This window comes from Elgaria multicarinata, chromosome 1, assembly GCF_023053635.1.
Source record: "Elgaria multicarinata webbii isolate HBS135686 ecotype San Diego chromosome 1, rElgMul1.1.pri, whole genome shotgun sequence".
Taxonomy (NCBI): domain Eukaryota; kingdom Metazoa; phylum Chordata; class Lepidosauria; order Squamata; family Anguidae; genus Elgaria; species Elgaria multicarinata.
In genome coordinates this window covers 2,648,753-2,673,072 of record NC_086171.1, presented here as the reverse complement: position 1 = coordinate 2,673,072, position 24,320 = coordinate 2,648,753, and the positions used below count along the sequence as shown (strand labels likewise).

Below are 24,320 nucleotides of genomic sequence, written 5' to 3'. Positions count from 1 at the left end.
TCCACTGTGCATCACTTTACACTTGCTTGTCACACAGAGGAGGGCCAGGATCTCTTCTCAATCCTCCTAGAGTGCAGGACACGGAATAACGGGCTCAAGTTACAGGAAGCCAGATTCCACCTGGACATCAGGAAAAACTTCCTGACTGTTAGAGCAGTACGACAATGGAATCAGTTACCTAGGGAGGTTGTGGGCTCTCCCACACTAGAGGCCTTCAAGAGGCAGCTGGACAACCCTCTGTCAGGGATGCTTTAGGGTGGATTCCTGCATTGAGCAGGGGGTTGGACTCGATGGCCTTGTAGACCCCTTCCAACTCTGCTATTCTATGATTCTATGACATTGAACTAGGGTGACCGTATGAAAAGGAGGACAGGGCTCCTGTATCTTTAACAGTTGTATTGAAAAGGGATTTTCAGCAGGTGTCATTTGTGTGCATGCAGCACCAGGCGAAATTCCTTCTCCATCACAACAGTTAAAGCTGCAGGAGTTATATTAGAATGACCAGATGCAAAAGAGGGCAGGGTTCCTGCAGCTTTAACTGTTGTGATGGAGAGGGAATTTCCCCAGGTGCTGCATGCATAGAAATTACACCTGCTGAAATTCCCTTTTCAATACAACTGTTAAAGAGACAGGAGCCCTATCCTCCTTTCCATATGGTCACCCTAATTGAACTGCATTTGCCCCTTTGTTGCCCATTCTGGGAAATGGGTGTCCTCTGTCTGGCCACACCCACCACAACAGCCATTTTGTGACAGCACCTACAAAATTCCAAATCTGCCCACCAGCCCAAGAGAGGTTAGGGGTGCTGTAGCCACCCAGACTATGCATGGAAATTTGAGAATAATTCCAATCGTAATAATTGTAAGATACTTCAAGTGCAATTGCAGGAGGCAGAACTGATTAAACGTCTGTCACTTGGTGGGCTGTTGACCTTTTTACTTTACTTCCCCAAGGGAAGTGGAGATAGATTTCATCTCACTCATCCCCACCTACAGATGTGTGGGGTGCCATAAAAAGCTCACCATGGGGGCTGAGCTGAACGCATGGACAATCACCGGGTCGTAGTTTCAGCTGCCCAAAATAATTTGCTAATTCTCCTCTTCCTTCCCTCTTTCTTTTCCATTTTGTAACATGTGAGTAAGGTTCCACTCTATGTGAACTGTGTAGCATGAAGCTGAAGAGAGTCTCTTTTAAGAATCACCTCTAGAGTCGGTGCGCAGTGCCCCAATACGGATCGGGATCGCTGTGCACAAGGAGGGAAGGATTAAACCTTCTACACCCACACATTAATAAGAAAAAAGCCTACATTGGTACCAATGGAGACATTTCTTCCCCTTTTTTTTAACACTTTGGGCAGATGTCCAGGGGCTCCCAAATGCAAGATATGGGAGAATTTCTTCTCCTCACTACTGCCATCAGTTATGGGGGACTTCTCCTTCACTGGGCAGTCCCACACATCAGGGGTTTTTAAATCTTGGAATTGTTGTAGATTGCAAGCTGAATATGAGCCAACAGTGCGATATGGCTGCAAGAAAGGCCAATGCTATTTTGGGCTGCATTAATAGAAGTATAGCTTCCAAATCACGTGAGGTACCGGTTCTTCTATATTCGGCCCTGGTTAGGCCTCATCTAGAGTATTGCGTCCAGTTCTGGGCTCCACAATTCAAGAAGGCCGCAGATAAGCCGGAGCGTGTTCAGAGGAGGGCAACCAGGATGATCAGGGGTCTGGAAACAAAGCCCTATGAAGAGAGACTGAAAAAACTGGGCATGTTTAGCCCGGAGAAGAGAAGACTGAGGGCAGACATGAGAGCACTCTTCAAATACTTAAAAGGTTGTCACACAGAGGAGGGCCAGGATCTCTTCTCGATCCACCCAGAGTGCAGGACACGGAATAATGGGCTCAAGTTACAGGAAGCCAGATTCCAGCTGGACATCAGGAAAAGCTTCCTGGCTGTTAGAGCAGTACGACAATGGAACCGGTTACCTAGGGAGGTTGTGGGCTCTCCCACATTAGAGGCCTTCAAGAGGCAGCTGGACAACTATCTGCCAGGGATGCTTTAGGGTGGATTCCTGATATGATTCTATGAGGAGCACCTGTGCTTGAAATTTTGCCACTGCTCCAGTGCATAAAATCTTGGTGCCCTCAGAAACACTAGGGGCGGTTCTTGGCTAGCTCTCGGACTTTGCCTGGGCAACAGGTAAGAGTCTTTCGTAGCCATACACCTGTCCAGCAGCACCTCCTGCCTGCTGAGCTTCCCAGCCACGCCACCTTCCCGGGACCCCTCCACGTTCCTGGCTCCAGTCTTTAGCTCCTGATCCCTCCATACAGACCATCTCCCAATAATCGACCTGAACTTTGTCTACCTGACAATGCCTGGCCTACCTTTCTGTTGCCTCTGTGGCTCTTAGAAACAGCTTTTTTTTCCTGGCATGGGCATGAAAGGAGAGGGCCGCTTCCCCTGGTAAATTTCGGGATGCCATTAAAGGCAGAGGAGCCGGGCCAGGAAAGCAATGTTGGCAACCCCAAGTCTAAAACTCTGGCTGGCTGAATCCTGTGGCTTGACTCCTTGGCTACCACTGGCTCTCACTTTGAACTTCTCCTGTGCAGAATTTCTATTTGGTCTGATCTATTTGGTCCAGCCACTGTCTGTGGCTCAGCAGTGATGCCAGCTGTTGGTTTCCTCATTCATTCATTCATTCATTTATTTCATTTCTATACCGCCCAATAGCAGAAGCTCTCTGGGCGGTTCACAAAAATTTAAACCATGAAGACCATAATAAAACAACCAACAATTTAAAAACACAAATACAAAATACAATATAAAAAGCACGACCAGGATAAAACCACGCAGCAAAAATTGATATAGGTTAAAATATGAAATTAAAACAGCAGAGTTTAAATTTAAGTTAAATTAGGTGTTAAAATACTGAGAAAATAAAAAGGTCTTCAGCTGGCGATGAAAGGAAAACAATGTAGGCGCCAAGTGAACTTCTCTGGGGAGCTCGTTCCACAGCCGGGGTGCCACAGCAGAGAAGGCCCTCCTCCTGGTAGCCACCTGCCTCACTTCCTTTGGCAGGGGCTCACTGAGAAGGGCCCCTATGGATGATCTTAAGGTCAGGGCAGGCACATATGTGAGGAGGCGTTCCTTCAGATAGCCTGGCCCCAAGCTGTTTAGGGATTTGAATGTTAATACCAGCACTTTGAATCGGGCCCGGACCTGGACTGGCAGCCAATGAAGTTGTAGAAGGACTGGTGTGATATGATTTCGCCAACCAGTCCCTGTTAGTAAACGGGCTGCCCTGTTTTGTACCAGCTGAAGTATCCGGACCGTTTTCAAAGGCAGCCCCACGTATAACGCATTGCAGTAATCCAAGCGAGATGTTATCAGAGCATGGATAACTGTAGCTAGGCTATCTCCGTCCAGATAAGGGCGCAGTTGGTATATCAGCCTAAGCTGATAAAAGGTGCTCTTTGCCACTGAGTTCACCTGTGCCTCAAGTGACAGTTCTGGATCCAAGAGCACCCCCAAACTACGGACCCGATCCTTTAGGGAGAGGGTAACCCCGTGCAGGACAGGGCAAACATCACCTTGCCAGACAGATGAACCACCCGCTAACAGTACCTCCGTCTTGTCTGGATTGAGTCTCAGTTTGTTAGCCCTCATCCAGTCCATTACTGTGCCCAGGCATGAGTTATCCTCATGCCTCTGACTGTGCCATCCTACAAAATTAACCCAGATAGGAAGACTGAAAGTAAGCAGGGCAGGAATGAAAGCAACCCGCGGTGACTGCCCACTTGCCCCTGGCTTCCATGCCCAACACTGGCTTCTCCTTCCTCTGTCCTCTCTCCCCATCTGTCTCTGTCATAGAAATCATAGAATAGTAGAGTTGGAAGGGGCCTACAAGGCCATCAAGTCCAACCCCGTTTCCCAGGGTACTCCCACTAGCCACCCACGGGTGCTGCAGAATGACGTTTCTTGCCATATCTGTGTCATGGGGCAGAATCTGTGTTAAAAGTTGAGAAACCCGTATCTTCCTGTAAATAGAGAAAGGTTAGCTGGCAGGAAACGCCCAGAACGCGTCAACAGAGAGGAGGCAGAGGAACCAACCCTGTCTTGCCTGTGCGGTACGGCGGTCCCTGCTTGAACTTCATGCTTCAAACTGCCTTCTCCCTTTCAGCTCTGGCACTGAAATGGCAAAACACCCTCCCTGCGGAGACCACCAAGGGCAGGCAGTTAGACTGCTAGTTCCACCCGGCTTTCCATTCCTGAGGGCCTCTGCTCCGGTTTGGCCCTGAGTTTTGTGATCATGTTCTTGTGACATTTGATTGTGATTTGAATTCTGTTAGTGCTGTATTTATTGCACGCTGGATCCTTTTAACTACTGTAGTCGCTTTGAATGTAATAAGACAGAAAACCGCACGAGACAAAACAGAGGGAAAGAAAAATAAATATATACAATCTTACAGCAAGATTGGGCCTTACAGCAAGGCCCAGATGAGGCTTAGAAATGTAATGTGTGGATGTCTCAAAAGCGTGTACCTGAGCCAGAACTGGCTGAGAGGCTCATGTGCACATGAAGCAAGCCTTCCCTAGAAGGCAAGGAAACCTGGCTTTGCGCAGCGAATCAGTCCGGATCCCAAGAAGAACCGTAGGAATGGGAATCGCACACCATAGTGCTCAGCTGGGCTGTGTGTATTTATCGGATTGTTACACGTGTGAAATCTTTCTGCAGAGACAGAACTCCTCATTCCGGCGATCTAAGTTTTAAAGGAAAGTTTCTAGTCCCTTATTGTGAAGAGAAGCTTTAAACATGTGGGCAGTGTCATGTTGGAAGCCAGAGAGGAGGAGGGGCTAGTGAATGTGGCTAGCGGCAGTAGCACTCTGGAGTCGCAGGCAGAAATCTTCCCTAGCCCTATCTGGGCATGTTGAGGATCGATCGTGGGTCGTCGGGTCTGCTGACACTGTGTCTCTACCACGGAGCTTCTCCAGTCTTTTGCGGATGAAAAGGTGACTGGGCGGAAGACGCCTTGATTCTGAAGGGCTGGGCCCCACGGGACTTTCCCGTGGGGGAAAGTCCCCCACGGCAAACGGAAGACGCCTTGATTCTGAAGGGCTGGGCCCCACGGGACTTTCTCCCGTAGAAGTGAGCGAAAGGTTCACTTCTATGGGGAACGACAGCATTGCTTTTGGGAACACTGCTGTCATGACTAGTTTTACTACTATTACTGACTACTATAACTACTAGTATTACTACTATTACTACTAGTATTACTACTATTACTATCACTCTTATTATCAATTGAATTTCTTGCTTTTTCAAAAGACCCAACGCAACTTGCAAGAACATTAATAAAACATACAAAAGATAAAATAGCTAAAAACAATGTCCATTAAAAACCACCCCCACCCCCACCGTCACCACCAAAACATAATAACACAAGACAAGCTGTCCCTTCCAGCATTCTCCAGCCCTCAGAAGGATGGGCATAGAATCATAGAATAGCAGAGTTGGAAGGGGCCTACAAGGCCATCGAGTGCAACCCCCTGCTCAATGCAGGAATCCACCCTAAAGCATCCCTGACAGAGGGTTGTCCAGCTGCCTCTTGAAGGCTTCTAGTGTGGGAGAGCCCACAACCTCACCAGGCAACTGATTCCATTGTTGTACTGCTCTAACAGTTAGGAAGTTTTTCCTGATGTCCAGCTGGAATCTGGCTTCTTTTAACTTGAGCCCGTTATTCCGTGTCCTGCACTCTGGGAGGATCGAGAAGAGATCCTGGCCCTCCTCTGTGTGACAACCTTTTAAGTATTTGAAGAGTGCTATCATGTCTCCCCTCCATCTCCTCTTCTCCAGGCTAAACATGCCCAGTTCTTTCAGTCTCTCTTCATAGGGCTTTGTTTCCAGACCCCTGATCATCCTGGTTGCCCTCCTCTGAACACGCTCTAGCTTGTCTGCGTCCTTCTTGAATTGTGGGGCCCAGAACTGGACGCAATACTCTAGATGAGGCCTAACCAGGGCCGAATAGAGAGGAACCAGTACCTCACATGATTTGGAAGCTATACTTCTATTAATGCAGCCCAAAATAGCATTGGCCTTTCTTGCAGCCATATCGCACTGTTGGCTCATATTCAGGTTGAGATCTACAACAATTCCAAGATCCTTCTCATTTGTAGTATTTTGCTACCAAATAAAATAATAAATACTACTTAGAAACAACCTCATTCATATCTCTACAAAACAAAGGGTGGGATCAGTAGTCTGCATGAAGCGCTCCAGACAACGCATTGCTTTGCATCTGTGCACGGAGCAAAAAATTAGGATTCAAGCCCTAGAATTGTAGAATTGGGTGGGATTCCATGAAGCCATCTAGTCTGATCTCCTGCTCCAGACAGGGTCTCCAAGAGATTGCTGTCCAGCGTCTGCTTGAAGGCTTCCAGTGAGGGTTGGGTGAGGGACGTTGGGAGTTGTAGTCCAATACATCTAAAGGGCACCTGGTTGAGCACAGCTGCTCCAGATTCAGAGGCAACGGTTTTTGGAGGGACACAGTGGGAGGTGGCATTTGACACCCGGCTGTGTGCTTCCTGGATGGATCTGGTTGGCCGTTGTGGAAGAGAGACTGCTGGCCTAGATGCACCCTTGGGCCTGATCCACCACTATGCTGATTGTGTTTTTAATCTCTATTCGTGACTCTCCCTCACAACAGCCCTGGGCTGTGAGTGCCATCGGTCATTTACGTTTGGGCTGAAAAGATGCAGGACTACCAGACCCCCGTCTTCCACAGCCCTTGTTATCTGCCCCCCCCCCCACCACCACCCCACAACTCACTTCCAAGGAGTTACCTGAGTTTCAGGTTGTCTATGAAGTCCTCCATGGTCACGCGGTCCAGCAGGACAAAATCCGCCTTCCCGAACTCTAAGCTCTCTTGCTCGGCCATGTTGTCTGTGTAAGAGAGGCCGGCCGGCCGGCTGGCCTCCAGCTGAAGGAGCGAGAGAGGAAGAAACAGCGGCCCTGTGGGCTGCTGTGTCTCAGTGGCAGAGTGAAAAGGATGAGTCAACTCCCCAAGCCGTGAGGTTCCTTTTCAGAGAAGAGGGTGGAGTTATGTGGTTAGCAGGCGCTTTTGAGCTGCTTGATGTTCCGCTGGCTTGGATGTCACCACGATGCTTCGTGCAACGGATTCAGCCCTTAAGCCGAACTCACAGGAAGCTACTTAATTTAAGAATACAAGGGAAGGCGGAGGTCCCAACCAGCCTTCCCCCCCATCCAGCACCCTCCTGAGGCCTTGTTGGCTGGAAAAAACGGGGGATGCAGGTCAACATCTCTGGAGGACAAATGGTTAGGGTGCTCTAGAGCAAAGGTGTGGACCCCTTCCAAGGCTTGGGGTCCTCTTCTTTGTTATCATCATCAGAACTTTTTTGGAGTTTCCTTGTTGCAGAGAACTGACTCAACCTTAGGATTCTTGGAGAAAGAAAACCTCTGATGGATGCTGTGGGCCCCCAAAGATCAGGAGAACGAAGTAGCAGGAGCAAAATGGTATCCTTCTGGATAGGTTGCCTGAGCTGGGAGTTGGAGGTACTGCGTTGCAGTGGTTCCGCTCCTACTTGGATGGCCGATTCCAGAAGGTGGTGCTGGGGGATTATTGCTCTGTGCCGTGGCTCCTAAGCCATAGGCTTATCCCCTATGCAGTTTAACATATACATGAAGCCGCTGGAGGAGGTTATCCGGAGATGTGGACTGAGGTGTCATCAATATGCGGATGATACCCAGCTCTACCTTTCCTTTTCATCAAACCCAGGTGAGGCAGTGGCTGGGCACGGTAATGGACTGGATGAGGGCTAATAAACTGAAACTCAATCCAGACAAGATGGGGGCACTGTTAGCAGGTGGTTCATCTGTCCGGCGAGGTGATGTTTGCCCTGTCCTGCACGGGGTTGCACTCCCCCTGAAGGATTGGGTCCGTAGTTTGGGGGTGCTCTTGGATCCAGAACTGTCACTTGAGGCACAGGCGAACTCAGTGGCAAAGAGCATCTTTTATCAGCTTAGGCTGATATACCAACTACGCCCTTATCTGGACAGAGATAGCCTAGCTACAGTGATCCATGCTCTGACAACGTCTCCTTTGGATTACTGCAATGCGTTATACGTGGGGCTGCCTTTGAAAACGGTCCGGAAACTTCAACTGGTACAAAACAGGGCAGCCCGTTTACTAACAGGGACTGGCCGATAAGACCACATCATGCCAGTCCTTTTCCAGTTTCATTGGCTGCCAGTCCAGGTCCAGGCCTGATTCAAAGTGCTGGTATTAACATTTGAAACCCTAAACGGCTTGGGGCCAGGCTATCTGAAGGAACGCCTCCTCTCATATGTACCTACCCGGACCCTAAGGTCATCCTCAGGGGTCCTCCTCCGCGAGCCCCTGCCAAAGGAAGTGAGGCAGGTGGCTACCAGGAGCAGGGCCTTCTCTGCTGTGGCACCCCGGCTGTGGAATGAGCTCCCTAAGGAGGTTCGCTTGGCACCTACATTATATGCTTTTAGACGCCAGGTGAAGACCTTTTTATTCTCCCAGCATTTTAACAGTCTATAAATAAATTTTAACTTGGTGTTTTAAATTGTAATTTTGCATTGCTGCTGTTTTTATCTGGTTGAGCTTTTATATTATGGCTTTATACTGTTGTTTTATACTTTGAATGTTTTTAATTTTGGGGAACCGCCAGAGAGCTCCGGCTATTGGGCGGTATAGAAATGTAATAAATAAATAAATGGCTCAGGAATTAGAAACGATGGAAGTCTGTCCTGACTGCAGCCGTTCCTGCCTTGTTCTCGTTCAGTGGTTGTGGAAAAGCCAGCTCTACGGCTTCTCTGATTGGTTGTTTGGGTCGGGGCACTTGACTCTGGCTTGTGGTTAATGTTGTCATTTCCTCTTTTACAAGCGAAGGCACTTGCGAAGGGCAGATGCGGCACCCGCCCAGGGGAGCCTACGTGGGTTTAGCAAAGAGGCCCCTAAGCCAGGCTTTCCGGTGACAGAAAAGGCCCAGAGGGAAGGACGGCACCGACTGCAACTCGTGGGGCTCCATCCACACCCCTCTTCTGGGCCGGGAGACAAATGAAATGTGCCCAGCAAAGAAAGACTCTGCAAGGTGTGGGACATGGTACGGCAAAGACAGAGGCGGGCTCTCCAGATGTTTCGGCTTGCAACTCCCGTCAGTGCCAGCCAGCGTAGCCAATGGTTGTGGGCCAAAACATCTGGAGGGCCACAAGTTGCCCACTCCTGAGTTAAGGAAACGTTCAAGGGTGGCCAGGCGTCCTCTTTTACAAACACCCAGGCCCCTGGGCTAGAACTATGCCGCTGCTTTAAACGCAGGGCCGTGCCTTGACCATTGCTGCAGCACGCAAACCGCATGCCATATGCCACTTTCAGCGTGTTCTTTCCTGCCTTTTATTCCTCATTCCAACTGTTTTGAAACAAGTAGACCTAGCCCTGGTCAGTAGCGTCGCTCTATCTGGGGCGCAATCCTGTGCCTGTTTAGTCAGGGATTCCCCAGTTGTAGGACCTTTCTCTGTCTAAATCGGCACAGGATTGCACCCTGAAATGATAATTCTATATATAAATGATCCTATGCAAACATCCTGCAAATCCGTGTCTTCTTTTGTCCTATTTTAGTGATTCATAAGCAGCCGCTCAAGCCCGGCACATTCTGATCTAATTTCACACGTGTCCAACTTACAAAGCCACCTCAATTGACACAGATAGAAGGTAATCCCGCTGCAGCAGCGGTAGGAACATGGGGAAAGGTGTTCTTTGACCCTTCACGTCCTCACCCCCACCCACACAGAGAACATCCAGAACACTTTTGAGAACTGTTTATGGAGGATCTCTCATGGCACCAACTTTTCTTTAGGGGCAGGGACCCAGGGGGCTACACGCCAAGGATCCCAAGTTCAATCTCCAGGTACGGATGGGGAGGAGGCCAGATGTAAAGATTGTGGAGCGCTGCTAGACCAGCCTTCCTCAACCTGGGGCGCTCCAGATGTGTTGGACTACACCTCCCAGAATGCCCCAGCCAGCTGGCTGGGGCATTCTGGGAGGTGCAGTCCAACACATCTGGAGCGCTCCAGGTTGAGGAAGGCTGTGCTAGACCCACCCACCCCCACCCTCCAGATGTGTTGGGCAACAACGCCCATGAGCTACAGCCAGCAAGGCCAATGGTCAGGGATGATGGGAGATGTGCCCTCCAAACTGTTTGGACTACCAGGACGGAGAAGGCAGCAGGAAAAAGGAGGCTCCGTCCTGAAAAGGAGAATGACTAGCTTCATCACAACACCCCATGTTGCTGGGAAAAGGACACATACCCAGAAATGCCAGGTCAGAAATGTGGTTTTCTTTCACATATCGCAACAGATCGTGGGAGAAAAGCTACCAAGGAAGTGGGGGCGAACCACACCCCGGGAACCAACACAAAACGGTGGATGTTGCACCTTCTCCGGTTCCCCTGAAACCACGGCCTGGGGCAGATAGCCTGTGGTGTTGGCGCTTCACTGCTTTCCGAAAGTATTTTGCAAGACCCTTCGGAGTGGAAAACCCAGACTCGTGTACAGGAGACAAAAGACAGCACTCTGTTACCCTAGCTGCATGTTTATTAAGAGAACCGTGCGCCTGCTGACCAGACACTTCCTCTTTCAAAACATTTCCGAGTTGTACAGCCTGCCCAGATTTAGTCAGTGACTCAGAGAGAAACGGGACAGGCCCGTGTAGGCGACGAGGCAGGGTTCGCCATGAACCGCATCCACTTCTGGGTGAAGTGCAACACCCCGGGGGTGGCACATGGGCGTTAAAACCAGCCGCCGTGGCTGGTCAGGAACACTCTTTCAGGGGCCACCAGTGCAAGCAGGCACTCTCTCCTCTGCGTGGGACCTGGAAAACAAACGGCCAACACATTGGAAGCCTGTCACTTTAAGCTCCGCAAAGCCATGCCGGCAGCAGAGGATCCTGCCACCAGCCAGGGAGCCAGGGGAGGCTGCTGCCCTGGTGATGAACGTCATCAACGGGGAGACCGACCTGGCCCAGACAGCAGCCAGAGAAGGAAGAGCACCAAGGAGATCGATTTTCCCTCCCAGGAACAAAGAAGACTCTGATTCACCCAGGGGCAGCTGCCCTGGGCGTCCAGAGCGAATGCTTTGGGCCCACCCATCGGCTAAAGGAACAATTTATTTATTTATTTATTTATTTATTTTAGCTATTACATTTTTATACCGCCCAATAGCCGAAGCTCTCTGGACGGTTCACAAAAATTAAAACCATAATAAAACAACCAAGAGGTTAAAAGCACAAATACAAAATACAGTACAAAAAGCACAACCAGGATAAAACCATGCAGCAAAATTGATATAAAATTAAAATACAGAGTTAAAACAGTAAAATGTAAATTCAAGTTAAAATTAAGTGTTAAAATACTGAGAGACTAAAAAGGTCTTCAGCTGGCAATGAAAGGAGTACAGTGTAGGTGCCAGGCGGACCTCTCTGGGGAGCTCATTCCACAACCGGGGTGCCACAGCGGAGAAGGCCCTCCTCCTAGTAGCCACCTGCCTCACTTCCTTTGGCAGGGGCTCACGGAGAAGGACCCCTGAGGGTGATCTTAAGGTCCGGGCAAGTACATATGGGAGGAGGCGTTCCTTCAAATAACCTGGCCCCAAACCGTTTAGGGCTTTAAATGTCAATACCAGCACTTTGAATCGGGCCTGGACCTGGACTGGCAGCCATTGAAGCTGGAAAAGGACTGGCGTAATGTGGTCCCTGTTAGTAATCGTGCTGCCCTGTTTTGTACCAGTTGAAGCTTCCGGACCATTTTCAAAGGCAGCCCCCCGTATAACGCATTGCAGTAATCCAAACGAGAGGTTACCAGGGCATGGATAACTGTAGCTAGGCTATCTCTGTCCAGAGAAGGGCGCAGTTGGTATATCAGCCTAAGCTGATAAAAGGTGCTCTTTGCCACTGAGTTCACCTGTGCCTCAAGTGACAGTTCTGGATCCAAGAGCACCCCCAAACTACGGACCCGATCCTTTAGGGAGAGTGCAACCCCGTCCAGGACAGGGCAAACATCACCTTGCCAGAGCCACCAGCTGCTATTCGAACAAGAATACCAGCAAGGGAAGATCTGACCCAAACTGCCTTTCAATCTTTGCTTTTAACTCATTATCCTACCCTGGCCTAAAATAACTGATCCCTTTCTTCTCCCTCTTCCAATCACCCTCCACTTCTCTTGTGCGTCTGGCCTTTAGTTGGGAAACACAGGAAGCCGCCTTCTAACAAATCAGACCAACTCTCCCAAGTCGGAGTGCAGTAAAATTTCACCAGGCATCATCCAGCAATATGCCAGCTTCTCTAAGGACCAATAACCTGATTTTTAAACAGGGGCTGAGATTCTCAGGGGCTCCACTGGTGAATTTTGTGCAGAAAGACAAGGGCATGCAAAGACCTCTCGGTGAAAAGCTCAACCCAGTGCTAGGCTGCTGTGAAAAAAAAAAAAAGGCAAATTCCATGTTGACCATAATGAGGAAATGAATCATACATAAAACTGCAAAGACCATACTGCCCTAATCACAATCCTATTATTTATTTACAATATTTATATACCGCACCCCAATCAAAATTTCGGAGCGGTGTACAAGACAAAAACAAATCAGAATAAAACACCTTAAGATAGATTTTGTAAAAGAAGCAAAATGAAAAGTGAACCGTGGTGCAACCACAACTCGGAATACTGTGTACTGTTCTGGTCACCACACCTAAAAAAGGACATTGTAGAGCAGCCTTTCTCAACCTGGGGCGCTCCGGATGTGTTGGAAAGAGGGGGGGGGGCAAGGCCCTGCTTATGAGTGAGTAGTCACAGTTAAGATGTTATTGCAGCCTTCCTCAACCTGGGGCGCTCCAGATGTGTTGGACTGCATCTCCCAGAATGCCCCAGCCAGCTGGCTGGGGCATTCTGGGAGATGCAGTCCAACACATCTGGAGCGCCCCAGGTTGAGGAAGGCTGTTGTAGAGCTAGAAAAAGTGCAGGAAAGGAACGATGAAGAGGGTGAAGCCAACTCCCATCTGGGACTGGTTGGCTTAGAGAAAAGGTGAGTGAGGGGAGACACAACAGAGGTGTACAAAACTATGCCCGGGGTGGAGAAAGCAGACATTTTTCTCCCTCTCGTTCATAACACCGGAACCCCAGTGGGGCTCATTCCATGAAGCTGATTGGAAGGTGATTCAGCACAGATTCAAGGAAAGACTTCTTCACACAGCATAGAATTGAACTATATGGAATTGGGTACTGCCATGACACCGGCTCTTGACCACAGGCCAGTCCGCGAACACTCCCTGCTCAGGCGAAGCGCCACCATTTTATGAGCTTGAGGTGAGGGACAAACGCCGCCTTTCTACAAGCTATGTGGGGAATGGGGTTAAACAGGAACGATTTCAGGAATAAAAGAATGCGCTGCGAATTATATGGGCTGATGGTGAATGAATGTCAGAATGGGTGTTATATGTATATACCGTATTTCTTCGATTGTAAGACGCCATCGATTCTAAGGCGCACGCTAATTTCAGTACCACCAACAGGAAAAAAAAGCTTTGATTCTAAGAAAAATTAAATTTCTTATAATATCTTTTAGGAGTAGAATTTCTTAGAAATATCTTAGAAAGAGCTGGGTTTTGGTGCCACTGGGCTGGGAGGGGCTTAGGGGTAAGCAAAAAACCAGGCGCTTACCCTCCCAGCTCCTCTTCGCTCGCATGGCTCGCGGCTGCTGCAGGAGCGTCCTCTTTTGGAGGCCTACCTGTACAAGGAGGAGCGAGACGACTGGAGCTGCCGCGTGAGAGCAGCTTCGGCGGAGCAGCACTTCTTCGGCCTCTGGGCACAGGATTTTCGGGCCACTTTGGCCCAGCATCCGCGGGCGTGAGGAGTATTAGCAGTTTGTCCTGCCCTCCAGCAAAGCAGGAGGCGGGGACTACTTCCAGGCTCCACTCGGGACGCGTGCTTCCGGCTGCCAGAGCCGGGTGGGTACAACCCAGTTAGGCGTCTTCCCAGGGCAGCGGTTTTTTTGGGGGGGGCACCCGGTGCTTTGGGGGGGGGAGTGAGCCTCCTGACTCTTGGAGCCGCGTGACTTCCGGGCGCGGCTGACGAGGGCCACCCGGTGCTGCGTGGGGCGCGCTGTAGGCCCCAATCAGGCTGCAAAGCGATCTCAAAAAACCCTGCTTGCTCAGCATTCTAAAAGCAATAAAGCCAGAGAGAGGAAGTTGGAATGGATGTTTCAGACCCTTTTTTAATAGGATAGAGTCTTTTTGCATCTACCATATTGCTTCGATTCTAAGACGCCATGGATTCTAAGACGCACTCCATTTTTAGAGCTGTTTATTTAGGGGAAGAAGTGTGTCTTAGAATCGAAGAAATACGGTAACCGCAGACGATAAATGCCAAGGAGACACGTGGGATTTTTGTGGTAGTAAAACGAACTGCATAAAAATGTATTTCAATGTTCACAAACTTTGTTTCCTAATAAAACTTTTCAGACCCTTGTTAAAACTTCTCATCCTATCCTTTCTCTCTTCTCATACACGCTTTCCTTTCTCTCACACCTTCACTCTTGAACTTTCTTTATTTTCGGGATTGTTTAATACACACCAACTGACTATCTGCCCACGACACTCAAAAGACAACCCTCTTTACCCTGAGCCTCTAATTCTCCCTCGAACCAAAGCACTTCAAAAACACACCCACGCCCTTATCGCCTCAGTCATTCCCTTATATACCCTCCTCCCCCCTCCTACGATATTCAGTCTCCCCCCACTCAGATCAACATTCTAAACACAATAGACTTACAAATCTAGACATACATTAGGGAAGTGACTTGTGGGGTGTAACGCCACAGCTACCAATTTGAAGGCTTCAGAAGGGGATTAGACAAACTCTTGGGGGAATTTCAAAGGCTATCAACGCGTATGTTTCACCTCCAGCTTCAGAGGCAGGCTGCCTATGGACACCAGGTGCTGGGGAAGCCGAGCGGAAGGGTGCTACTGCAGTTGTTTCCTGCTTGTGGGCTTCCCCGCAGGCAGCTGGTTGGCCACTGTGCGAACAGAAGGAAGCAGGGCTCTTATGCCTTGCAAAATACACTGCGCTGGAGTCGGCAAAGAACCTTTAGTTCCACTTGCCGTCTGGTCTTTCACAGGCAGTGTTACGTTCTGCCACTGGCTCCTTACTCAAGATAGTCTTGCCTTAAACTTCAGCTGTAAGCGGCCCTTTGGCCGGACCAGTTGCAGTCGCCTTCTAGAAATTCTGTTCGTAAATGACTTTTGCAGACGTTATTACAACTCTCGGAAGAAGGCCTAGCAGAAAGCAAGAGGCCGCAACGCGTTGGGCTTGATGACAATGAAGTCTTGCCTTTAGCAAGGCTTGTGCGAGATTTCTATAACCTCCCTCCGAAGTGGGAGCAGAGAAAGGCCTCAAACCGTCTCACGGCTGCTCTTGCAAGCACTACAGGAATGATCAGGGTCATGGCAAAGACCCAGCCATGCTGGAAGGCTTGCGAGGAGGGAAGGGCTCCCGACAGCTGCTCCATGCAAAAGATCTCGGCTGCTTTTTAAAAAAACAAATAAATAAAAAGGAAGAAAGGCTCCAGATCTCCTCTGCTGCAGAGGGCGATGTAGAGATCCTTCCGAGATCCAGCAACACAACCATGGTGCCCTGAAGGATTACACGTCGTTTCCTTGTGATCCCCAGTTGACTGACAATCACGCTGCTTCCTAGAGTCGGAAGACCTGAAGACGGCCGTGCACGTGCTGGTAACTTCGAGGCTCGACTTCTGCAATGCGCTCTACATAGGGCTACCTTTGTGCCTGGTCTGGAAACTTCAACTACTGCAAAATATGGCAGCCAGGTTGGTCACCGGTACACCTAGGGTACACCAGTTTTAAAATCTCTTCACTGGCTGCCAATTAGTTTCCAGGGGAAGTATAAAGTGTTGGTTATCACCTTTAAAGCCCTACATGGTTTGGGTCCAGGCTACCTGCGGAATCGCCTTCTCCCGTACAATCCGCCCCGCACACTCAGGTCCTCTGGGAAGAATCTACTTCAGTCAGTCAAAGTTAGACTGACAACCATTACCCAGTTACTTCTCTGCTGCTCCCAGACTGTGGAACGGCCTGCCGGAGGGGACTCGTCAACTTAACAGTCTATCAGCATTTAAGAAAGCTATAAAGACTGACCTCTTCCGGCAGGCCTATCCAGTGGAATTTTAGGATGTTTTTAAAATGATTTTAGGATGTTTTAACAATGTATATTATGTTTTAATCCCGTTTTATGTATTTTATATTTACTGTTGTTCCCTGCCTCGATCAGAAGGTAGAGGCGTTTAAGAAATGATGATGATGATGACGAAGTACTGTATGTATATATGGAGTTGCCTTAGGTCACTCTTTTCCAGCCCGATGCCCTACCAATGTGTTGGGAGAACAAATCCCAGCATCCCTTGGAAGCGTGGCTGCCCTTTAGAGAGCTTTCAAAACTGGAAATGCCACTGAGTTATAGTCTCTCATTCAGCCTCTACTAAAGCTACCCCTCCCTTTACCAGGCTGTGCTTGGCAAAGTTTCGCTCACCATGAAGGAAGCATGCAAAGCCCAACACACCGAAGCGAAGGAAAAATGCAAAAGGATGCAAGTCGGTGTAAAAGGTCTCCCTGCTTTTGTACAAAAATAAAGCTGGCCTGTAACTTTCATGCCAAGTATCACTGCTCACGTCTTAGCATAGACACAGTTGCTTTTGAAGCCTCATTTTCTCTTGATGTGGCGCTCTGGTGTTGAGAGGGGAGACAGTGGAAAGTGCACCGGGGGCCTGAGAAGCTCCAGGGATAATTTTTGAAGCCACCTGAGGTCTTCCCAGAACTTGCTGGCATCATGAGAGCACTCTTCAAGGACTTGAAAGGTTGTCACACAGAGGAGGGCCAGGACCTCTTCTCAATCCTCCCAGAGTGCAGGACACGGAATAACGGGCTCAAGTTAAAGGAAGCCAGATTCCAGCTGGACATCAGGAAAAACTTCCTGACTGTTAGAGCAGTACGACAATGGAACCAGTTACCTAGGGAGGTTGTGGGCTCTCCCACACTAGAGGCCTTCAAGAGGCAGCTGGACAACCCTCTGTCAGGGATGCTTTAGGGTGGATTCCTGCACTGAGCAGGGGGTTGGACTCGATGGCCTTGTAGGCCCCTTCCAACTCTGCTATTCTATGATTCCAAGCCAAGCGCAAGATGCTCACCTTTCACCAACCACTTCTGGCTTCAGGGCTGGACTGGGCCAGGAATGGCATGCTGATGATTCAGGTCCAGTGGGGGAGCTTCTTTCCAGGACCTGGCTCAAGGCAGCCCTCCAGCCGAGGACAGGAGGCACTTTCTCGTTTTGTGCCGCTGGTCCCAACTCGAACTAGTGCTCCTCACATCTTGGACTGAAAAGACAAGAAATAAGAAAGGGACTTGTTGGAATCCTGGAACTCGGAACCGCCTCCTCACCCGTGCTCACGATTTTGAAGGAAACATATTTTTGATTTGGGGTGCACTGCAGCGATTGTGCTGACCCACGATCCAGGGGTGGGATGGAACTGTTAGTATATTTGTATTGTATGTATTAAAATGTGTAATTTTACAAAGAATAAGTTCACGGAAGAAGAATGAAATAGGCAAAAGATTGTAACAATCTAAAAGCAGGTGTTTAAAATTAAGGCACGAGAAACGCTGAATCATTCCATGTCAGCCTGTTCACCATTTAAATAGGGGAGTGTCTCAAACAGAGTAGTGGGCGGAAATGAATAGGAGGTGGAATGCACATGCAGCTGTGCAAGTTCAGCCTGAAGGTATTCAAAAAGACTTTTACAAAGGGAAAAAGGACTCTTTGCAGAGGAAAATAATGTAACTTAGAACTGTATGTATGAAAGGAATACAAGTTGTTCATATGCTGCTAGGGTGACCCTATGAAAAGGAGGCCAGGGCTCCTGTATCTTTAACAGTTGTATTGAAAAGGAAATTTCAGCAGGTGTCATTTGTATATATGGAGAACCTGGTGAAATTTCCTCTTCATCACAGCAGTTAAAGCTGCAGATGCCCTGCCCTCTTTTAAATCTGGTCACTCTAGTGTCACTCCTGCAGCTTTAACTGTTGTGATGAAGAGGGAATTTCACCAGGTTCTCCATATATACAAATGTCACCTGCTGAAATTCCCTTCTCTATGCAACTGTTAAAGATACAGGAGCCCGGTCCTCCTTTTCATAGGGTCACCCTATATGCTGCTAATCTGAAAAGTAAAGCTACTCATCCTTAAACGTAGCGTAAGAAGTTTGTTCCGGCACGTAGGTTTAAAGGGTGAATCCACTGTGTCACTCTGTTTCAATTAATAAAAATACCCTAACAGGAACAGTTCGCTTTTTCGGAGAGGTGGGGGTGGAGGGAGGCTGGGAGAGGTTTTTACTTTTTTCCAAGGCCCCTGTCCTTGGGACCCTTAGAGCAAAGTTAACACACACACACACACACACACACACACCTGCCTGGAATCATTGCAGCGGTGGGAGGGATCTCAAAGACTATTACTCCGGGATCGCTGGTTGGCCCAGCCTTGCCCCAGCCTGGTGCCTCCCATGTGGGTTGGCTGAGTCAGTTAGGAACAAGGGGAGTTTTAGGCTCAACATAGCTGCAGGGCACCCAGGAGGGGGAAGGCTGCGTTATATGAAGAGGCCCAGAGGAAAAGGGCTGCTGGGGAACCCACAACACTGCACAAAATTGCGAGACAGGTGTCTCCATCCATTTCTGAAGTGGGATGAACCCTTAGCCCAAATGTATGCTAGGGAACCCGCTTAATTTTGAAAAAATATGTATCTGGGTGGGAGTAGCAGATGCTGTTGTTACCCCGAATGCCACGGCCTCCATTGGAGAGCAATGGATCTGTGCCTTGCCCTCAGCTACTGATCAAGCACTACGACCAAGTAGAGAACTTGGATTTACTCTCTCTGCATCACGACGCCACTGCGTTGTGATGCAGCGTTGTGATTCAGCGGAAGAGCAAGAACGAAACAGTAGTCCCACTGAAGGGCATTGAGCAGGGGGTTGGACTCAATGGCCTTATAGGCCCCTTCCAATTCTAGTGTTCTATGATTCTACAAAGGGCAACTACGAGCCAACAGTTCTCAGCTGCATCCTCACCAGTTCCCAGGCAAGGCTTGTCCGAGATTTCTATAACCTCCCTCCGAAGTGGAAACAGAGAAAGGCCTCAAACCGTCTCACGGCTGCTCTTGCAAGCGCTACAGGAATGATCAGGGTCATGGCAAAGACCCAGCCATGCTGGAAGGCTTGCGAGGTTGGGCAGGGAAGCAACTGGACTAGATTTATGTTTTAGAGCAGTGCTGTGCAGGAGACCTACATCACCAATGGATCTATTTGCAAGCGCATTTGGCATCCCAGCTTAGCTTGCGACATCTCAAACAGCTCCCATTGACAAGTTGCAAGAGGGTGTGTGCACTATAAAACCAAGAATGACACAGATGAAGCAAATGTAAGGTCTAAACATAGCAACCTTGTATGCGTTTAAGAGCAATGTACCTACCCGTACACTGCACTCAACATCTAAGGTCCTCCTCCGAGTGCCTACTCCGAGGGAAGCTCGGAGGATGGCAACAAGGGAGAGGGCCTTTTCGGTGGTGGCCCCTCGACTGTGGAATGATCTTCCCAATGCGGCTCGCTTGGCGCCAACGTTGTTATCTTTTTGGCGCCAGGTCAAGACTTTTCTCTTCTCCCAGGCATTTTAACAGCATTTAACAACGTTAAGTTTGTTTTTAATGGACTCCAGAATTGTTGTTTTTAAATGGATACTGTTTTTAAATGGATACTGTTGTTTTAATACTGTTTTTCATAGGGCTTTGTTTCCAGACCCCTGATCATCCTGGTTGCCCTCCTCTGAACACGCTCCAGCTTGTCTGCATCCTTCTTGAATTGTGGATTAATAGGGATAAATGCCAAGTTCTACATTTAGGAAATAGAAACCAAAGGCACAGTTACAGGATGGGGGATACTTGGCTCAGCAATACTACAAACAAGAAGGATCTTGGAATGGTTGTAGATCGCAAGCTGAATATGAGCCAACAGTGCGATAGAGCTGCAAGAAAGGCCAATGCTATTTTGGGCTGCATTAATAGAAGTATAGCTTCCAAATCAAGTGAGGTACTTGGTCCTCTCTATTCGGCCCTGGTTAGGCTTCATCTCAAAATAATGTAGGACTTTTTTTCTGTCTAGAGGTGCATAGGGTTGCACCCTTACCTACTTTGCATTGGAAGTTGAGAATGGAAAACGAAATTGATTTTAGATGGAACACTCTGACATTAAACTGAACTCTACATTTTTCTTTCTGAGAGATAGTATTTATTTATTATTGTATTTATATCCCACTTTTTCCCCTCCAAGGAACCCAAGGTGGCATACATAATCCTCTTCCTCCCCTCCATTTTTATCCTCACAACAACAACCCTGTGAGGTAGGACAGGCTGAGAGTCTGTCACTGGCCCAAAGCCACCCAGTGGGTTTCCGTGGCCGAGTGGGGACTAGAACCCAGATCTTCTGCCTCCCAGGACACTGCTTTAGCCACTACACCACCCTGGCTCATTTTATACAGTATCATTTCATATTTCAAGGGAGAACAGGGATCACGTCTCAGCTTCACCTGATTATCTCCCAGCTATAGTTCCTCTTCACCCCATCACCCCCAGCTATACGTGGCATGGATAGATTAAGGACTTTAACTTTTGTATCATGTAGCAAGCAGTTTTTGACTCTAATAAAAGTGTTACCTTTCCAAATTAAGATCAGTCGCTCGAGTCCCCAAAGGCATTCCTAAAGATAAGAATAGTAAGGAAAAAGAGAAATTAGAGGAATAGTTCATGGATGCAACGCATGGAAAGTGGTCCATTTGATTCCACCCAGTGAGGGGGAAAGAGACTCAAAAATACAAGAACGCCCGCCAAGAAAACATTCAAAACCCAGAGCTGCTCAACCAAAACACCACAAAAACGGACACGCTCTTTTGACCAATCCCAGACACTTATGCAATTTGGGTCAGTGCTAGTAAAGGATACACTGCACATTATTAGTTTAATTATTTATAGTATTCCTTGGCCACCTTTCAGGGCGAGAGCCCTCCTAAGGCAGCGTGCAACAATAAAACACGTAATAAATACAGATGCAGCAATAAAATGTTTAAACCGATATGAAGGGGAAATTAAAAGAGCCACGGTCCTATGTAAATTCTGCAGAAGTTGCTTGCAAATCCTTATGGCTTGGAATTCAAACATCTGTAACCGATTCAGTTATAGAAAATAGTATAGTATAGCCTCATCTAGAGTACTGCGTCCAGTTCCGGGCTCCACAATTCAAGAAGGACGCAGACAAGCTGGAGCGGGTTCAGAGGAGGGCAACCAGGATGATCAGGGGTCTGGAAACAAAGCCCTATGAGGAGAGACTGAAAGAACTGGGCATGTTTAGCCTGGAGAAGAGAAGATGGAGGGGAGACATGACAGCACTCTTCAAAGACTTAAAAGGTTGTCACAAAGAGGGCCAGGATCTCTTCTCGATCCTCCCAGAGTGCAGGACACGGAATAACGGGCTCAAGTTAAAGGAAGCCAGATTCCGGCTGGGCATCAGGAAAAACTTCCTGACTGTTAGAGCAGTACGACAATGGAAACAGATACCTAGCGAGGTTGTGGGCTCTCCCACCCTAGAGGCCTTCAAGAGGCAGCTGGACAAGCATCTGTCAGGGATGCTTTAGGGTGGATTCCTGCCTTGAGCAGGGGGTTGGACTCGATGGCCTTGTAGGCCCCTTCCAACTGCTATTCTATGATTCTATTGGGCAAAAGGCATGATACTACTACTACTACTACTACTAATAATAATAATAATAATACACCACACTGCAGACTTTTCTGGGGGAGAGAGCAATTAAAGGAAAAATAAAACTGCCCCCTTCATTTCTATAACAATGATAAGGCCACAATGGGCGAAATCCTAGGCAGTTTTAGACCAAAAATAAAAAGTCCACCAACTTTCTACAACGTGCCCGTCTGTTGAATGCTGGAGCTATAGGGCTTTTTTCCCTTGCCTAACCTTGCATAGGGTTGCGCCCTAAAACAACTCGTACAAAAGTAGCACCCAAGCAAACCACAATAACAGGGCGTTTTCTAAGCATCTTGGACTCTCGTTTCCGCAAAAGCATTCCAAGTTACTAGTCCACACCGCGTGCGTTCGTTGCAGAGTGGATGGATCCACGTGCAGGGAGCTGGCAGCGGCTTTAAGGGAGAGAAAACAGGCTCCAAACGGGATAAGAAGAGAAATAAACACAAATAAGCAGGGTTTTAGAATGCAGCATGCGAGAAATCAGACCAAAACTACAACTCCCAGCATCCACCGCGCCACGCGGCCTCCTCCAGCAGACCACGCGGCCTCCTGGGAATCGTAGTCCACCGGGGCCCAGAGAGCGAAGGCACAAATAAAGCCGCATCCCGTTCAACTGAAAGACGCAAGACCGGCCCCCTCCGAAGCACCAGACGCCAGAGCACCTACGAGGAACGGAGCAGGCCGCAAACAAGGCCCGGTCGCCCCGGATGGCAACAGATCCAGCCCTCACGTTGCGCATCAGAGGCGCTCGCCATGTCTTCCTCAGCGCTTCAAAAAGAGGCCCGCCTCTTGCGTGCGCGTGACGTTATCACGTTCAAGCTCCTCCTCCTTCGGTGTCAGGTCCTTCGCATAGGTCCCTCACCCGCCCTCTAGCGGCCCATGCCGTTCCTATACAGGCTGTAGCGGATAGGCGTGGCGGCCAATCAGCATCCGACTGTGGCATAAAATGGGCGGTGAAAACGGGTTTGTAGTATGAGGCAGCAGGAGTGGCCAAAGAGCTACAGTCTATATTGGTTTCTTTAGACTTCCGATCCCAGATTGAAATCGTTAAGAATCCCCTAGGTCCAGGTCAAGGAGAGAAATGTACAGAAAGTAATATAAAGCAGGCAGGATTGGAGAGTACTTTTTTTGCTATAGTGTTCAAAAAATAAGAGAAGTTCCAATATTTGTTTACTTTATTCACAATGTTTGCAAATGTATTTCATAGGGTGACCGTATGAAAAGGAGGACAGGGCTCCTGTATCTTTAACAGTTGTATTGAAAAGGAAATTTCAGCAGGTGTCATTTGTATGCATGCAGCACCTGGTGAAATTCCCCCTTCATCACAACAGGAGCCCTGCCCTCTTTTGTATCTAGTCACTCTAGCATAGCTCCTGCAGTTCATAGAATCATAGAATAGCAGAGCTGGAAGGGACCTTCAAGGCCATCGAGTCCAACCCCTTGCTCAATGCAGGAATCCACCCTAAAGCATCCCTGACAGAGGGTTGTCCAGCTGCCTCTTGAAAGCCTCTAGTGTGGGAGAGGCCACAACCTCACCAGGCAACTGATTCCATTGTCATACTGCTCTAACAGTCAGGAAGTTTTTCCTGATGTCCAGCTGGAATCTGGCTTCCTGTAACTTGAGCCCGTTATTCTGCGTCCTGCACTCTGGGAGGATCGAGAAGAGATCCCGGCCCTCCGCTGTGTGACAACCTTTCAAGTCTTTGAAATTTTACTCTACCCTGTGCCTGTTTGGTGCATTCTCTTCCCCTTCTTATTGTTTTATTATGATTCTATTAGAATGTGAGCCTATGCAGCAGGGTTTTGCTATTTTATTGTTTTACTCTGTACAGCACCATGTACACTGATGGTGCTATATAAATTAATAATAATAATAATAATAATAATAATAATAATAAAGGGGATTTCACCAGGTGCTGCATGTGTACAAAGGACACCTGCTGAAATTCTCTCATCACGACCCTTAAAACTGCCCTCTTGACTAGATATGAAAGAAGGCAAGGCTCCTGCAGCTTTAACTGTGGTGATGAAGAGGGAGTTTCACCAGGTGCTGCATGCACACAAATGACACCTGCTGAAATCCCCTTTTCTATGCAACTGTTAAAGATACAGGAGCCCGGTCCTCCTTTCCATATGGTCACCTTAACTTCCGCCACTCTTGCCCCGCAGATAGAGAATTTTAATCAGAACCGGAAGTGATGCCAGCGAGGAAGTACGTACTAAGCATTTGTCCTCGTACGCATGCGCATTAAATCTTTCTCGACAAAGGCGCCGCTCCTGCTCTCTAACCTCTGTGCTCCTCCTTCCTTGGGAGGACTGACGTCAGCCCCCCCACCCCACCCCTAATCCGAACGTTGGCCCGGCTCGA

General features: G+C 48.6%; 2 protein-coding genes, 1 long non-coding RNA gene and 2 other non-coding genes across 6 annotated transcripts in view; 1 reads left to right on the top strand and 4 right to left on the bottom strand.

Moving 5' to 3' along the window:
* Window positions 1–7,013, bottom strand: part of LOC134395914 (unconventional myosin-Ig-like) — an 85,426-nt gene extending 78,413 nt beyond the window's left edge. The window contains exon 1 of the mRNA XM_063122161.1: window positions 6,840–7,013. Coding sequence (XP_062978231.1) covers window positions 6,840–6,934 — 95 coding nt within the window. The 5' untranslated portion in view covers window positions 6,935–7,013. The remainder of the gene's footprint in view (window positions 1–6,839) is intronic.
* Window positions 1–24,320, top strand: part of CCM2 (CCM2 scaffold protein) — a 247,433-nt gene that overhangs the window by 171,009 nt on the left and 52,104 nt on the right. The window lies entirely within an intron of this gene.
* On the bottom strand, window positions 10,615–22,724 carry LOC134404715 (uncharacterized). 2 transcript variants are annotated; one of them, XR_010025936.1, is made up of 5 exons: window positions 22,619–22,724; window positions 20,854–20,896; window positions 19,617–20,032; window positions 17,287–17,472; window positions 10,615–10,909 (listed from the first exon to the last, which is right to left on the bottom strand). It is a non-coding gene; the product is annotated as an uncharacterized LOC134404715 (long non-coding RNA). The 2 variants fall into 2 exon arrangements; XR_010025915.1 differs by lacking the exon at window positions 19,617–20,032.
* LOC134413505 (small nucleolar RNA SNORA9) lies at window positions 15,427–15,564 on the bottom strand. Its single transcript, XR_010026512.1, has one exon. It is a non-coding gene; the product is annotated as a small nucleolar RNA SNORA9 (small nucleolar RNA).
* LOC134413504 (small nucleolar RNA SNORA9) lies at window positions 19,232–19,369 on the bottom strand. Its single transcript, XR_010026511.1, has one exon. It is a non-coding gene; the product is annotated as a small nucleolar RNA SNORA9 (small nucleolar RNA).